The sequence below is a fragment of the Erythrolamprus reginae genome, chromosome 7, assembly GCF_031021105.1.
Source record: "Erythrolamprus reginae isolate rEryReg1 chromosome 7, rEryReg1.hap1, whole genome shotgun sequence".
Lineage (NCBI taxonomy): Eukaryota > Metazoa > Chordata > Lepidosauria > Squamata > Dipsadidae > Erythrolamprus > Erythrolamprus reginae.
The window spans coordinates 85928959-85946316 of NC_091956.1; the positions used below are offsets into that span (position 1 = coordinate 85928959).

General features: G+C 40.9%; 1 protein-coding gene across 6 annotated transcripts in view; it reads left to right on the forward strand.

Moving 5' to 3' along the window:
* Nucleotides 1-17358, forward strand: part of MAPK10 (mitogen-activated protein kinase 10) — a 252552-nt gene that overhangs the window by 85077 nt on the left and 150117 nt on the right. For all 6 annotated transcript variants that reach the window (XM_070758061.1, XM_070758063.1, XM_070758064.1 and 3 more), the window contains 4 exons: nucleotides 10142-10271; nucleotides 11852-11910; nucleotides 13233-13371; nucleotides 15770-15935. In XM_070758061.1, the coding sequence (XP_070614162.1) occupies nucleotides 10142-10271; nucleotides 11852-11910; nucleotides 13233-13371; nucleotides 15770-15935 (494 nt within the window). The remainder of the gene's footprint in view (nucleotides 1-10141; nucleotides 10272-11851; nucleotides 11911-13232; nucleotides 13372-15769; nucleotides 15936-17358) is intronic.

Genomic DNA, 17358 nt, shown 5'->3' on the forward strand with positions numbered 1-17358 from the left:
GATGTATGTCTGCTGAGTAGGAAAAAATGTGGCTCCTATAAAGAAAAAGGTGCCATGTCCATATCAAAATAGGGCTTTGATTGTAACCACCCTTGCGGTAATAAAAGCTATCATATATTTTGGGGGGTCCATGAAATAAAATATTCATATTCAGCCCTAGAATTGGCTGTTTACTGATGAAGCAAAAACACTGGTTAATGTGGTTCTGTACGTGTGAGGTTTCATTTGCTACTTTTCAAACATGAGTTTTTATGTGTGTTTGGGTTTTTTCTCTATTTTTAGATTTTTTAAAATTCTTTGGGTTATTTATGTATGTATGTATGTATGTATGTATGTATGTATGTATGTATGTATGTATGTATTTATTTATTGCATTTATTGCATTTATTTATTACATTTATTTATTGCATTTATATGCCGCTCACTCCAAACAGACTCTGAGCAGCTAACAAGTATAAATAGAATAGAAGTTAAAAAAAACAATAAAAAACATCACTAAAATCACATGTATTGTAAAACCATACTTGCAACAATCAGTCGGGGGGGGGGCAGACGGTGGCAGGCAGCAGCGAGTGGGCACTTACCTGTTTGACCATTTCTGGGTTCTTTTCGCTTCTGTGCATGCGCAGAAGCGAAAAAACCCCAGAAATCATGCGAGCGCGAGGGGGGAACGCATGGGCATGCTCCCGACCCCTTCCGGTAGGGCTGGGAATGGTAGCCCGTCCCTGAATCCACCCCTGCGTCGGTCCCCTCAACTTTCGAATTCCAGAAAGCAGCTGAAAAACGCCCTTCTCCTGCGCCATTTTCTGTCCTTGCCGCCTTCCTGTTTTTATTTGATTTTCTCTTCCACCATCTTGATTAGTATCAGGTATATCAGGTATATTATAGAGAGAAATGAAAACTTCTGTAACAAATATTTTGTGCCCAGATCAGGTAGGGGTGTATGCGTGTGTGTGTGTGTGTGCGTGCGTGAGAGAGGGAGGGAGGGATAAACTCCCCCAAGCACGACTCCCGTTTCAGCACTCTACGCGGGAAAGGTTGGCCAACCCTGTTCTAGGTGGTCTAAGTCCAGGGTTTCAAGTCTGGTGGCATGATATTGAAGTCCTTTTAACAAACATATGGCGACGTTCACATTTCTTCCACGTTGCATTGAAAGTGGACAATTTAGCGCATATCCACAATTGCAGAGCAGAGTTTCCATCGTTTCTGATCACTGGCCAGTGTTTTCAGCAGCCCTTCCCTGAGATACACGGAGAGCATCGTTTTATATTCTCCTGGCGGAAAGGCTCCTATTTTCCCATGAATGTGGTCCTTGCAAAAGCCTCCCCCTGACTTGAAATTGCAGACAAAATTATTCTGATGATGGAAGAAATGACAAGGCTCTGCAACAAAAGTCTGCACAATGGAATGTTTTTGTGTTCCCATCAGCCAAGGAGGCTTTCGGGCAGGATCCTCCATTCCATTATTCCTTTTGACTTAAGACAGTTTTTTTTAATTTTCCTTGTAACACACACTTAGCATTTCAGTCCCCCTCCTCCATCCCTCTCCCCCCCCCCTCATTTCTCTTGGCAATGGAAGCAAATGCAGTTTATTTGTCCCCATATTTGAAGATAATGTTATATTATCACCCCCATCCTTTTGCATAGTGACGACTGCTGGAATGATATCGCTCAGTCTATTTTCAGGCTGCAAGAATGACCCTGTAATCTTTGCGAACTACCAAAAATAAACAAATAAATAAATAAAATTAATCCGTGAAGCAGCTGCAGCTGTATTCTAGCCAATAGGGTGGTTTGATTGGAAATCCTGATCCAGCTAGTATCAAGGGATTGGAACAATGTGTGCGCTGGCTTCGAAGTGCGGATATGCATTGTAGCTGGGATTTATATCATACAAAGACCTGTTTGGCCATTAGTCTGTTATATGCAGTAATGGGCAGCCGAAACTTTTACTGCCACACTGTGGGTGTGGCTTATTTTGTGGATGTGGCTTAATGGTCATGTGCCTGGGTAGGAGTGGCTTGCTGGCCATGTGACCAGGTGGGAGTGGCTTGAACGATCATCATCATTCAAGTGAATTGTTAAGTCCTCAATTTACAACCTCACCAATGTCGCTTCGCTGGGATGACAATTTGCTGGCCTCGGGAGGTGGCCGCGTGGGGCTGGAGGGGAGCCGGGCAGGAAAGAGGGAAGCTCGTCCGAGGCCAGGAAGGAGGAAAGAGGAAAAAAGCAAGGAGCCCAGACGCAGCAGCAGCAGCAGGGAAAAAGAGCCGAGCCGAGACCAGTAATCCAGGAAGTGACAGCTGCCAATCAGCTGGAGCTGCGCACACATCTTCATTTCTGCCGGTGGAACTGTGTTCCACCCCGTCCTGCCGACTGCCCACCCCTGGTTATATGTGAATATTGTGTTCTGTGAAATAAGGAAAAAAACATACAAAAGAAAGATTTATTTCTTTTCTTGTGATATGTGTGAATGTGTGTGTGTATTAAGCATAGCAAAATGAATTTGATGCAATTAAGATATGAAATTATTATTATTTATTCAATTTTTATGCCGCCCTTCTCCTTAGACTCAGGGGGGCTTACAACATGTTAGCAATGGCACTTTTTTAACAGAGCAAGTCTATTGCCCCCACAATCTGGGTCCTCATTTTACCCACCTCGGAAGGATGGAAGAAGGCTGAGTCAACCTTGAGCCGGTGATGAGATTTGGACCGCTGACCTACAGATCTAGCAGTCAGCTTCAGTGGCCTGCAGTAAAGCCATTCTACCTGCTGCACCATCCCCCTTCTAAGATAGTTGCCTGCTACTTGATGTTTTTATTAAATATAATTCATTTAAAAACCTGTTTCTCCGGAATCCAAGAGGCTCACAAAACATTTTTCTTTTTTTTAAAATAAATTTTATTGAATTTTCCCATTGAACAAAACATGTAACATATCATCAAAAAGGACAACAACTATTACCACAACCAACTTAACCCAACAAATACAACAAAAGGGGAAAAGAAAAAAAGGGGGGGAATTAAAACAAAAATACATATTATACTCATTTCATATTTTGTGGGTAGTAAGAAGGAGTTAGAAAAATAAAAGACAAAGTCTAAATTTCATTTGTCGTTCGGCTGATAGATTATCGGTATTCCATCATTCTTTGGTTAATTAAAAGTTTGTCTATATATTTATTATTGTTTACCGCCTTATTTTAAGATTGTCTATTAATATTAGTAACTTAAAATAAATTATCATTTCTATACATAAACTGTTTAAGTATACATACTTAAGTTCATTGTAATTTCTCAAATAGTATATTAAATAGAAAAGGAACAATAATCCTATTCTTGTCTGTCTTTTAATTTAATTCCCTTTTCTTTTGTTTAACCAATTATAAAAATCATTCCAAATTTTATCGTAATCGGTGTCTTCCTTGTTTCTTAGTTTCATTGTTAACGCATCCGCTTCTGCGCATTCTAACATTTTTTTAATGACGAGTGAGTCGTTCGGTATTTCAGGTTGTTTCCAACCTTGTGCTAGAGCCATCCTAGCCATCCACAAAACATTTTTCATTGATCAGTGTAATGAATAAGTCAACTAAAATCTGCATCCCTAAATATTCCAAAACGTTATTGTTTCCCGTCCAGACAAAATATCTGAAGACTTTGAGTTTAAACCTTGCAAAAATGTTGGCAGTGCTTCCTAGCAGAATTTTCCAATTCTACACTTTGTGTAATTTGGAGAGATACCTGAATACAATAAGAAAATACACAGTAGTGAAGAATGCAGATGGATTTAAACACCTTTTTCCCTCTCAGTAGTCTGTGCAGAAGCTATGTTTGGGATGAGATGGTGTCCCTGCTGTCACAGATCCTGGAGAGAAAATTGGTTGGTTGGTTTCATATGTGTCTATATACTGATCTTTCTCTAAGGAACCCATTGCAATTTAAATTGCTCCCAGTTGGCCTTTCATCAAATGAATAGCTGTCTTAATCTTCAGTAGTTGAATCTCATCGTGTCCCTGCAGATCTTCCATTGGTCCTACATCCTTGTTTTGGAAGCCAAATGTTTCGCCTAATATTTTAAAATAAGAGGGGACAAAAACTTTTGTCAGGACTCTTACGAGCGGTGTGTGAAGTTTAAAATTATTGCATGTTTGAAATTAAAATAGAACAGCAAAGTGGAAGTTAGGTTATTACAGCTTTAAGGATTAAGTCAAAATACTATTTTTAATATACGGCTCAAAAAAATTAAGGGAACCCTCAAACCACACATCCTAGAACTGAATGAATGAAATATTATCATTGAATATTTCATTTGCACAGCTATTACATTTGCACAACAGCATGTGAAATTGATTGTCAATCAGTTTTGCTTCCTAAGTGGACAGTTTGATTTCACAGATATTTGATTTACATTATTATTATTATTATTATTATTATTATTATTATTATTAATATTTATTAGATTTGTATGCCGCCCCTCTCCGAAGACTCGGGGCGGCTCACAACAAGAAACAGTACAAATCCAATACATTAAAACAATTTTAAACCCTTAATATAAAGCAATCATACATCTCATACAGACCATACATAAAGCAGAAACGGCCCAGGGGAATTAATTTCCCCAAGCCTGGCGACAGAGATGGGTTTTAAGGACTTTGCGAAAGGCAAGGAGGGTGGAAACAGTCCAAATCTCCGGGGGGGGGGAGTTGATTCCAGGGGGTCGGGGCCGCCACAGAGAAGGCTCTTCCCCTGGGTCCCACCAGACAACATTGTTTAGTCGACGGGACCCGGAGAAGGCCAACTCTGTGGGACCTAACCGGTCGCTGGGATTCGTGCGGCAGAAGGCGGTCCTGGAGATATTCTGGTCCGATGCCCTGGATGGCATTATACTTGAAGTTATATTCTGTTATATTCTGTTTTTAAGTGGTCTCTTTATTTGTTTGAGCAGTGTACATATTGACTATTTAGGAATGATCAACCATTTACGAATTTTCTAATGTTAAGTAATTATAATAGCTAAACAAATATTTTTTTTCTCTCTCTCTCTTTGTGCTTCCCCTTTTAATGTTGAGCATTCTTTTTCAAATTTTCCTCCTAAAATATTGAGCCAAGTCTCGTATCTGGAGGGCTTCAAGTTGAAGAAGGCAAATGTATATTTTCTCTCTCTATTTTACTCTCTTATCTCACCTCTCTGAACTATGTCACATTGCTTATGTCACATTAGTCATCTTTAAATTTTGTGAAATTTTGCTTTAGGCTGCTTCGTAAGCAAAACAGGGTCAGTGCCTTCTCCTTTTCGTTGCCCTGCTAAGGAAATGATGGAGATGTTTTGTCAGCCAAGCTTCATCCCAAACACAATATAGAATAGAATAGAATTCTTTATTGGCCAAGTTTGATTGTGTTATGTCTCTGAAAACCATTTGTCTTTGGTGCATATGCTCTCAGTGTACATAACTAAATGTAATGTATGAATGATATGACTTTCATAGCAATAGATGTGCACACCTAATACCATGATACAATGCTCTCTTGTGCATAGTTCATTTGTTTTTGCTTCAGCAATTTATGTGTTTAGTTAAAAGCAATATTTTTCCCAATTAAACTGGACCATTAAAATTGATTTCTACTGTGTTTTTTTAATTTTAATATACTCTGCTGCAACTGATTTATGTTAAACCAGTATTTTTTAATTGTATGTATTGCCGTTAAATTATGGCTTTTGTGATAAAACCATAGCTGATTTACAATTCTCATAGTTTTAAAAATACAAAAATAGCTGCTATATTTTTAAAAAAATATAAAGCAGCTACACAGATAACAGGATAGTAGGATGGTTTAAGCAAGGCTATAAATCCTTCCAGAAATATGACCACATTTTAAAATCCACAAGCTATGCTTTCAAACGGGTTTTGCAAATATTGCCCACGTTATCCCCTATAAACAGGCAAGGTTAGGTAGCAGGAGTTATTAGGAGTTTTCAAATTCAATTTATTGCAGAGTTATTTTTTTTTAAATCAGAATCCTGAAAGCCTGATAAAGCCCCTTTGTACTTTAAATTACACTTAACATAATCAGGGAGAGTTATTTTGAGTATTTCTTACATTCTTTATCCCCCCCCCCCCCCCAGACTCAGTAATATTATCTTTATTGGCTTCAGCGTTGTCCTCATTCCTTCTCTGCTGGTAGAGGGAGCGGGATTGCAATGATTCCAGGCCAGAGTAACTTAATTTGGGCAGCTTTACCTTCTGTGGCCTTCAACTCCCAGGATTCCCCAGCCAGAATGTTGTTCAGTTGTGGGCACATAAAGTAATTTCACGAATCCTTGTTTTACGTATTCTCTTGCGTTCTTATATCTTATGTCGATGTGCCGTGAACGCGATCCAACATATTCAGTTTCAGATATGAACGTAACTGAAACATTGTCCTCCATAATAAAAATTGGTTTCATGGGATCACCCCAAATACTATCAACCAGAGCAGAAACACAGGTTAAAGCATTACAACAATCAGAAACACAGGCGTATTCAGCTGCAATGGAAGAACAAGAAATAAAATTCTGCTTTCTAACTTTCCAATAAATTGGACAACCATTCAAAAACATTATATAACCAGAAGTACTTTTTCGTGGTTCTTTATCACCTGCCCAATCAGCATCTGCATAACAAATCAACTCAGGATACTTGTCGTGTTTCGGCTCTAGGAACAACTTCATGTTCTTCGTGTGCTTCATGTATCTCAGCAGTCTCTTTATGCATGTCCAGTGAAATGTAGTTGCTTTGCCAACATACCTTGACAAAAGATTCACACTCAGTGAAATGTCGGGTCTTGTCCAACTGCTAATGTATAACAGTGACCCAATGACTGACCGATAAAGTGTTTGGTCTTCAAATGGAGGGCAATCTTGTTGTGTCAACCTGTAAAAATCAGTTTGCATTGGAGAACGACATGGATGTGCGTTGAGAATCACCAGATTGAGAGCGTTGAAAATCTGTTGAAAATGCTGGGAGATTGACTTCCACACGTCTTAAAGGTGCCGAGTGGACTGCAGAGCTGGCAGCAGAATCAGACAGCGAGGAGGTTGGGGAGGAGTGTGGGTCAGGCCCAGAGTCTGGATGAGGCTCGGTACCAGAGGCAAAGATCCAGCCCGGTCCATCTGGGAGTTCTGTGTTGACTGCAGACCCTCCAGAGGCTGACACAAGCGAGGCAAAGGAACAGGGGGAGCCTGTTTCCAATGAGCGCGTGCAGAGAGCTGCAAGGGAAAGGACTACTCGGGAGTAAAGCTTGGCGATTATTGGCTCCTCCCATCGGTTAGACAAGAGGAGCAAACGGATGCGCTCATTGCAGGAAGCAGCTTGGTTCACTTAGAACTTAAGCTTAGAACTGAGACGCCTTAAACATGATCTAAGTATTGCCCACAAGATCATATGCTGCAACGTCCTGCCTGTCAACGACTACTTCAGTTTCAACCACAACAACACAAGAGCACATGACAGATTCAAACTTAATATTAACCGCTCCAAACTTGACTGTAAAAAATACGACTTCAGTAACCGAGTTGTCGAAGCGTGGAACTCATTACCGGACTCCATAGTGTCATCCCCAAACCCCTAACATTTTACCCTTCGATTATCCACGGTTGACCTCTCCAGATTCCTAAGAGGTCAGTAAGGGGCGAGTACAAGTGCACTAGAGTGCCTTCCGTCCCCTGTCCTATTGCTCTCCTATATCTCCTATAACTTTCTTCTATTCCTATATCACTTCTTCTATTCTTTCATTGATATGTTCTATTCCTATATCTTCTCTTCTGTTCTTTCTCGGATATATTTTACTATGAGTATCTCCTCTATAACCTTCATTATGTATTTTACTATGTGTATACCCACTAAAACCCTCATTGTGTATTGGACAAAGTCAATCAATGTATAACTAGTTGGGTTTTGCAATATATAACTTAAGCCAGCAATGTATGGTCAAAGGATTTAGCATACCACTACTTTAAGAGCTGGTGCTGCAATCTGCTATGAGAGGGAGCGTACAGCTTTGAGACTCTCTCTGATTCTAGGCTGGTTTATCTATGTAGTCTCTATAGTCATAATAGCTATGACAATTCCATTGTAAGGACTACTGTGTGTAGTAAGAACTATGTGTTCCAATGTTGGTCTGTATATGTATTAAGTAAGGCTCGCATTGCATATGCATTGAGAATATTGATTGTGAACGATTGTGAACGAGAATATTTGTGAACAACTAGGACTGTTACTGACTACGATATTTGCCTAAGGTAAATAATATTTATATATTTCATGTATGTGGTCTGGTTGTTTGAAGCACTGCTCATCTCTGGAATATTAGCTGGATATCTGCTACCTCCGCGTTTTCCTCTGGGCATCCTGTGTAACTTAGGAGTAGCACAGCTTACTCTTGAACACATAACAACTTGTCATCAGCATTTCAGTCCTGACTCTGTGTTTCTGTTTGGCCTTGCAAAAAGGTCCTTGCAAATTAGGTCTTTGGCAGCGTGGTCAGAGAGATAAAGGTTGGTGAGATCAGCCCTTTTCCAAATGACTTCTGTCGGACTAATTCACACATTAGGGCTGTGAATGGACATAAAAAGAGGTTTGGGGGACGCTGTTTGTGCTTTGTTATTTATCAGGAAGCCTAGGTCAGAACCCCAAGCTTGAGAAACACTGTTCTAGATAGTTAGGAAGCAGGGGTGTCAAACTCACAGCCTATGGGCACGGATCTGTCATTCATTCATTCATTCATTCATTCATTCATTCATTCATTCATTCATTCATTCCACCCGATCCGCTGGGACTCAAAAGTCTTCACAATTAAGAAAATCACAGAAAAACCATGTATACCTTTGTCACATTCAGAAAATATTTGTATATAAAATTGATCCATAAGATTTAGAACTTAGATTAATATTCCATTTCTCAGCACTAAATAGTGCTGAGTTTAGGAGAGCTTTAAAATACTTTAAAAATAAATTAAGTTAATAAATATTTATTTAGATCAAAAAATTGCAAACATTCTGACAAAAAATGAAATTTGGTTGGTTCTGTGAATGAAATGCTAGAAGCAAGTGTTGAACTATCTTGTAATGAAATTTCCTTTCCAAATACTTATTGAAAACTCCCGCCTGGTCACATGGCCCGCAAGCCACTCCCACCCAATCACGTGACCTTTAAGCCACCCCACAATCACATGATCGTCAAGCCACTCCCGCCTGGTCACATGGCTCTCAAACCATCCCTACCCAGTCACATGACCATCAAGCCACACCCACAAAATAAGCCACGCCCCACTGTGGTAGTAAAAATGTTGGTGGCCCATCACTGAGAGTATCCATCTAGGTCCGACCACACCTGGAGTACTGTATTCAGTTCTGGTCACCACACTTCAAAAGAGACATTGAAACTCTGGAGAAGGTGCAAAAAAGAGCAACCAAGATGATTAAGGGACTGGAAACCAAGACTTACGAAGAGAGACTGAGGGAACTGGGCATGGATAGCCTAGAGAAAAGGAGGGCCAGAGCAGACATGATAGCAGTCTAGAAGTATACGAGGGGATGTCACAGAGAGGAGGGGATCACTTTATTCTCCAGGGCACCAGAGGGCCGGACGAGGAACAACGGCTGGAAGCTGACCAAGGAGAGATTCAACATGGAGATAAGGAGGAACTTCCTGACGGTCAGAGCGATCAACCAATGGAACAACCTCCCAGCGGACGTTGTGAACTCCAACACTCTGGACATTTTAAAGAGAAGATTGAACTGCCACTTGACTGGTGTGCTATAGGGTTCCTGCTTGGGCAGGGGGTTGGACTCGATGGCCTTCATGGTCCCTTTCAACTCTAACAATAAATAAATAAATAAAATAAATAAATAGTATCATTAAACCACTGAACCACTTGACCTCTTTTCAATTAGCTTGGCTTAACAATCGTAGTCACTTGGTATATTTTCCTAAACGCATATTTGTTCAAATAAATTGGGCGAAGTCTCGGAAGGAAAACAGAGCTAGGGAAGAAACACAAAAAAAGAAGAGAAATGGGCAGTGAATAAAGCCCAGGCTCTGATGTCTGAGTGGGAGCCCTGCAGGGTAATAATAGTCCTCTCGTTTCCTTTCTCCTGTCTTAGTGCTGCGTATGATGCTGTGCTGGACCGGAATGTGGCTATCAAGAAGCTCAGCCGGCCATTTCAAAACCAGACACATGCTAAGCGTGCGTATAGGGAGCTAGTTCTCATGAAGTGCGTGAATCACAAAAATGTAAGTATTCCTTTGCTGAAATCACTCAGAACCCTGAGTATAGTTCACACTGCTAAATGAAAAACAATTATGCTAATACATTGCTGCAGAGTTGGTTGTCTAACCTTCATTGTTTTAAATGCAAAATCCTATAGGGCTTTGAGTACTAGCAAATGGTATAATTTGGGTTTTTTTAAAAAATCTTCCACCGTATTAACGAACACATAGATTTGGATGGAATGCTGAAATGTAGATGTGATCACAGATGCTTTATTCCCATCCCAGATCTCAAGGAAAGGGTGCATGTATACACTTTCTTTGTGGAAAGAAGAACATGTTATTATAGTACAGCCATGGAGCAGCCGTATTTGATGGTGCTTTCAGTAGGGAGATTCTTTTCCCTTTAAAGTTCATGGAAGTTCTCTAGAGAAGAGTGAAAAATGCATATTGATTCCTGGTGACTGCCTGAATTAATCCCTGCGGTTTTCTGGACAATATTTTTTTGAAGTGCTTTCCAATCTTCCTAGAGAGAGAAACTGAATAGAATCGGGATTAATACTTAAGGACAAAAGTTGTCCATGAGAAATACATCCTGCCTTCACTTAGGTCACAAATGATTTCAACCATTCTCCCCAAGTCTTTTTCCTTTACAAAATTTAGAAAACAATGATTCAAGGATTGTCTAGTCCAGTGCTTTTCAACCAGTGTGCCGCGAGACATGGCCAGGTGTGCCGCGAAGCTCAGCAAGAGAGAGAAAGAGAGCAAAAAATAGAGGAAGGAAGGAAGAGAGAGAAAGAGGGAGAGAAATAGAGCGAAAGGGAGAAGAGAGAGAGAGATAATTTTTTTGTCCAAAATTTTTTTAGCCCCCCATTCTCTCCCCCCCCCCCCCCCCGGCTCAATGTGCCCCATGATTTTGTATATGTAAAAAATGTGCCGTAGCTCAAAAAAGGTTGAAAATCACTGGTCTAGTCTGACAAAGAGAAGGAATATTTTACTCTACGGTTGTACAGCCTACCTACTATTAGCATTTTATCAACCTCATCCCTAGATTTTCCTCGACAGTGGAAGAAAAAATTGTCACATATCTACATTCCACCCTTTGTCTTTGATATCAGCTGTTAATTAATGTTCAACTTTCAAGACCTCTGTGACAACAAATTTGGCTGACCACAAAATACCTGAACAGGCTTTAAATTTACATTTGCTGAGCCCATGCTTCAATCTAGCTAAACATAGGATTCCAAAAGTGGCAGCAGAATCCTATCTATAGTTACACTTTAGTGGCAGCTAAATTAGTAATTGCAGAAGAAATCAATATTTTAGCAATAACCCTTTAGTTTAACATTCTTCAAAAGGTTCTCTGTTTCCTCTAAGGTTCTGATCCATGTTTAAAATTGCACGGATGTTTCAAGGTTTTGCAAATTCTACCTGTTCTTCCACCGAGTCTGAAAATGTAGTCACGGAACTGGGAAGAAAACGTTGAATTTTTTACCTTTCTTTTTACTGCATGGGATAGTGTAAACTGGAAACAGTGTTAACCCGATCAACCATTAATATTTAGTTATTCTTTTTTCTCCCTTTTGTCTCTTGTTGCATTTCAGATTATTAGTTTATTAAATGTCTTTACACCACAGAAATCTCTGGAGGAGTTCCAGGATGTGTAAGTAATGCAGTCAAGGGTGGAACTTTGCTGGGAGGGAGTGGGAGTGATTGCTTGGGGATCTTGCAGGGGAAAAAACCCAAGAGCTAAGAAGAAGAACAGAATATAAAAAGCTGCTCTTTCTTAGAAACTGCTCAAGCAACAGCTCAAGCTAATCTGGAGTTTTGCAGATTCTAGGCTTCTACTACTTTGGGTATTTCAGAAATCAATTACAGCTTTATAGATAGCACTTTCTACTGGGAAGACTAAAAAAAGGTGTTTAAGGGCATATCCCCTAGATGTTGGAAATGTAATCAAACACCGAGTTTATATTATCATATGTGATGGAAATGCCCCAAGGCAAAAAAATTGAACAAAAATATATGCATGGTTGCAAAAAATGCATATTCAGCTTCCAATTTTGTGCATATTATTATTATTATTATTATTATTATTATTATTATTATTATTATTATTATTATTATTATCATCATCATCATCATCATTATTAGGATTAGGATTGCCCCCACCCTCCTTCCCTTTCGTAAACTTCTTAAAACCCACCTCTGCCGTCAGGCATGGAGGAATTGAAACATCTCCCCTTGCCCATGTAGTTTTTCTGTATGATTCGGTTGTGTGCTTGTGGGGTTTCTTTTTTTTTTGGACTTTTTAACCTAAAACTGTAATTAGATTGGTAAATATTAGATTTGTTACTATGTACTGTTTTTACCATTGTTGTGAGCCGCCCCGAGTCTGCTGAGAGGGGCGGCATATAAATCCAATAAATCTAATCTAAAATCTAATTATCATCATCATTATCACCTATTAGATTTGTATGCCGCCCCTCTCCAAAAACTCGGGATGGCGCACAGAGTAGATACAGACACAAACACATAGCACAAATCTAATAATTTAGAAAACAACTAAAACCCCTAATGCAATACACAATCATAGAGTCCAATCACACCATACATGACATTTATTGGTCAGAGGGGCAAGGTCGAATTGTTACCAGTAGATGGTGAATTCTAGTTCCATGAAAGCCAGCTGAGTGATTTAGACCAGTCTAAACTCTCTCTCTCAGCCCAGCTCACCTGACTGAGCTGTGGTGAAGAGGATGGGAGAGACAGAAGAAGACATGTTGGATATATTCAGTGCCTTGAATACATTTGTAAAACATAATAAAGGGCGAGATACAAACGAACAAGCAAATATAGGTCAAGCAATGCATGATGTGATGGTTTTATCAGATATTTGTGAAAGGTAGAGAGGAATATGCTACACTGGGAGCATCTCGCAGAGGCCCAAGGGTGATGATATTGTCACTTTGTTCTCCTGTCTAGTTATTTAGTAATGGAGTTGATGGACGCCAACTTGTGCCAGGTGATTCAAATGGAGTTAGATCACGAGAGAATGTCTTACCTGCTCTATCAGATGCTGTGTGGTATCAAACACCTTCACTCTGCGGGAATCATCCACAGGGTAAGCCGGTCAAACGATTTCCCCCACAAGAATGAAATGAAGGAAATTAAGAACGTTTCCCTTGGGCATTCTTCATTATTCGTGGACGTGCCCGTCTCAAGGTTTTATTGTACTTAGACAGAAACACTGGAATGAGCAGCAATATAGATTTCAAAGCCCAAGAGGGAAGCCCAGGGAACCCTAAATTTGTTGTCTGCATCCCTGAAATCTATTATAATTACGTTTCCTACGGTAGCAAGGTTTTTAAAACAGAAAACATGCAAAAGTACAAGTCTGGTTTTTTGGAAACTAAAAGGAAAGCCCCCTCACCCAAAATCCTCTAAAACAGTGTTTCTCAACTGTGGGCGTTTGAAGACGGATGGACTTCAACTCCCAGAATTCCCCAGCCACCGTTCGGAGTTGAAGTCCACCCATCTTCAAACGCCCACGGTTGAGAAACACTGCTCTAAAAAAAATCAATGATATTGAAAATCCTGCTCTGTGAGACTATATAAAGAAATCAATTCCACAGGAAGACCGAAACTATATTTTTGAGATTGTCTATTAAAAACCCTTGCGAGCTTATTGTGGCTCTTCCGCGCGCCCCCCCCCCCCCTTCACTCCAATGGGTCTGGAAGGCATTGACCTGATGGGTTTCCAACCATTGTCTCATTTCTCAGTTTTCAGCCCCTTTTGCCTAAATAATGGATCTGGCATACGTCCATCAATGTCATCTACCTGGTTCCACCAAGGGGGGTATTGTCAGAGTTGCATTTGGAAGCTGCCCCCCCAGACTCAAGTACGATACCAGGAAACTAGAGAGGTTTCAGAATGAAGGCAATACTGCAGGGATTCTTGAGAAGACTTTTACTTCTTCTTTGTAGCAAAAAACCTGTACTCTCTACATTCTATTTACATAACACCAACACTATCTTACTGGACCACAATCATAGACCAACCACTTGACTGGTGTACTATAGGGTTCCTGCTTGGGCAGGAGGTTGAACTTGATGGCCTTCATGGTCCCTTTCAACTCTAACAATAAATAAATAAATAAATAAACCACAAACAAACCACAAACCAAAACAATGAAAAGGGGCATTACAGTATATACAGTTCTTAACCAATCAGGTCTCAGGACATTCCGCTGACCCACTGTGACTCAGCATTCCTTTTAATTTACACTAATTACATTCTACTTAACTGTAACTGGAATATTACCCCAGGTACTGATCCTGACAGTTATGACACTGTCAAACGCCAGGGAAATCAGGAGATTTGGGCAGTTCAAATGAGTTTGCAAGCTAAGCTCTCTATAAAAATCTGAGCTACTAACGGAATAGAAGGCCTTCAAGGTGGGCTTGGGTGTCTTATGGGCACCATGACTTACTATGCATTTTCACCTTTCCCTTCGACTCAGTCTGGTCATTTCCTGTTCTGTCGGGCTCTCTGGTAGAATCCTCCCAAAAATTCACAGGTACAAATTTCAGACACACACACGGTTGAAAATTCAAAACAATGTTCTTTATAATGAAAATGCACTTAAACCAAGCCCTCTTTTGGTATAGCCAAGAGCACTGGTCTCCAAACAACCTGGTAATTTGTACAAGTCCCTTATCAGTTCTGAGATACTTAGCTTGCAGCTGTGAGGCAATTCACAGTCCTTCTTCTTTCACAAAGTGAAACACACTTGGCTCTGGTTTAGTTTCAAAGCGGGGAAAAATCAGCACACAAAAGGTCAAAGTCAGTAAAGCAGTCACGAAACACAACGATCAGATAATCCTCCACAATGGCCAAACCCACAGGCTGCTCTTTATAGCAGCCTCACTAATGACCACAGCCCCACCCAACCACAGGTGGCCTCATTTTCTTTGATAATAATCTCTCAGTTGTTGCTGCCTATGCATCGCTCTCCGCATGCGTGGCTGTATCATTAACTCTTGTTCTGAATCCAAGGAGGAGCTAGATAATTGATCTCCTTCTGAGCTGTCTGCCCCACTCTCCTCCTCCCTGTCACTCATGTCTTCTTGGTCAGAGGAGCCTTCATCATCAGATTCCACCAGGGGCAAAACAGGCCTGCAGCATGTGGATGTCTCCCCCACATCCACAGTCCTTGGGGCAGGAGCTGGGCCAGAGATAACCACAACAGATTCCTATAGACACAACCACTTTGTTGCATCACTGGCCCATCATTGATGTTTTCCATTGTCCCCAAAACTGTTAAATGAAGTCCTTGCGTGATCATCACACTGTTGGCGATCGCTGAAATACCGATTCCATTTCTTGGCTCACCTATGAATAATTTCCCTCTTGGGCCTTTTATTCCACACACTTCTCCCACATAGACCAAAAAACCCAATGATATTGGGGGTGTGAGACTAATGCCTCTCCCTTTCTCTGTCTCTCGCATGTCTTTCAGGATTTAAAACCAAGTAATATTGTGGTAAAATCAGACTGTACATTGAAGATCCTGGATTTTGGACTGGCCAGGACTGCAGGCACGAGCTTCATGATGACCCCCTATGTGGTCACGCGCTATTACAGAGCACCGGAAGTCATCCTGGGGATGGGCTACAAGGAGAATGGTAGGACATCTACATTTGGAGGAAATTGTGAGAGAGGAAAGTAGGGGCTGTCAATTGTCTGGGGAGGAGAGGGAAGGGAGGGGCAAACCAGATCTGGACTTGGCAAATATCCTTTGATGAAACCAGCATGAAAACAAAAACCCTTAATTATCTACACCAGTGTTTCCCAACCTTGGTGACTTGAAGATATCTGGACTTCAACTCCCAGAATTCCCCAGCCAGCAAATGCTGGCTGGGGAATTCTGGGAGTTGAAGTCCAAATATCTTGTCAAGGTTGGGAAACACTGATCTACACAAGTAAAGGATTGCAATACCATCAATTCTGACTCAACAGAATTTGCAAGTCCTACCTCTTATATTAAAAACCATAGCCACTGTCATCTCATTTGTCATTTTGAGAGTAAGAAGTGCTATGTCCATTGAATTCCCTGCTAAATTACTACTGGAAGATTTACCCAAGATAAGAGAATAGTACAGATCACCAGGCAATTTAAAAATATTGGATGCCTTGCTGTAGTGCTGTACAATACACCTCTCAACCTAACTGAGATATAAAAAGCTAATTTAGATAGATATACGGCCCTAATCTATACGAGGATGGCTCTGTTCTAAGATTAGTGCTGTGTCCAAATAAGGCAGTGATGGCGAACCTATGGCATGGGTGCCACAGGTGGCACGCGGAGCCATATCTGCTGGCACCCGAGCCATTGCCCTAGCTCAGCTCCAAAGGGCATGTGTGTGCCAGCCAGCTGATTTTGGGCTTGCACAGAGGCTCTGGGAGGGCGTTTTCAGCTTCCGAAGAGCCTCCGGAGGGATGGGGGAGGGCGTTTTTACCCACCTTTACCCACCAGGGAAGCCTTTGGAGCCTGGGGAGGGTGGAACACGAGCCTATTGGGCCCACCAGAAGTTGGGAAACAGGCCATTTCCAGAGGGCCTTCTGGGAGAGTAGGGGAAGCTGTTTTTGCCCTCCCCAGGCATTGAATTATGGGTGTGGGCACTCACGCGTGAATGATAGCGTGTGCACATGCTCTTTCGGCACCCGAGATAAAAAAGGTTCACCACCACTGCTTTAAGGGATCTTCAGCAGCTGAGATGGTTAACTTCTCCAGTTAGCTGCTGAGCTTGAAATTTATTTATTTATTTTGGGGGCAGTTTTACAGCATTTATTCTTGAGTGTCAAATAGGCATGTCACAATCTCCTGCTGTTAGGTTTTCTTTTTTTTTACCCTAGCAAAAAATAGCACAGCATCTTGATATTATATTCTTCTCATTTAAAAAAAAAAATATCCGCAAGCTTTGTTTCGCTATGCACAGAACCATTTTTTCAATGCTGCAGAAAGAAACAGTGCAGAAAGAATAAGGATGGGAGCAAGGGAGGATTGAACTGTAATCTCCACCTTCTTGACTTCAGGGGAACAGCAAC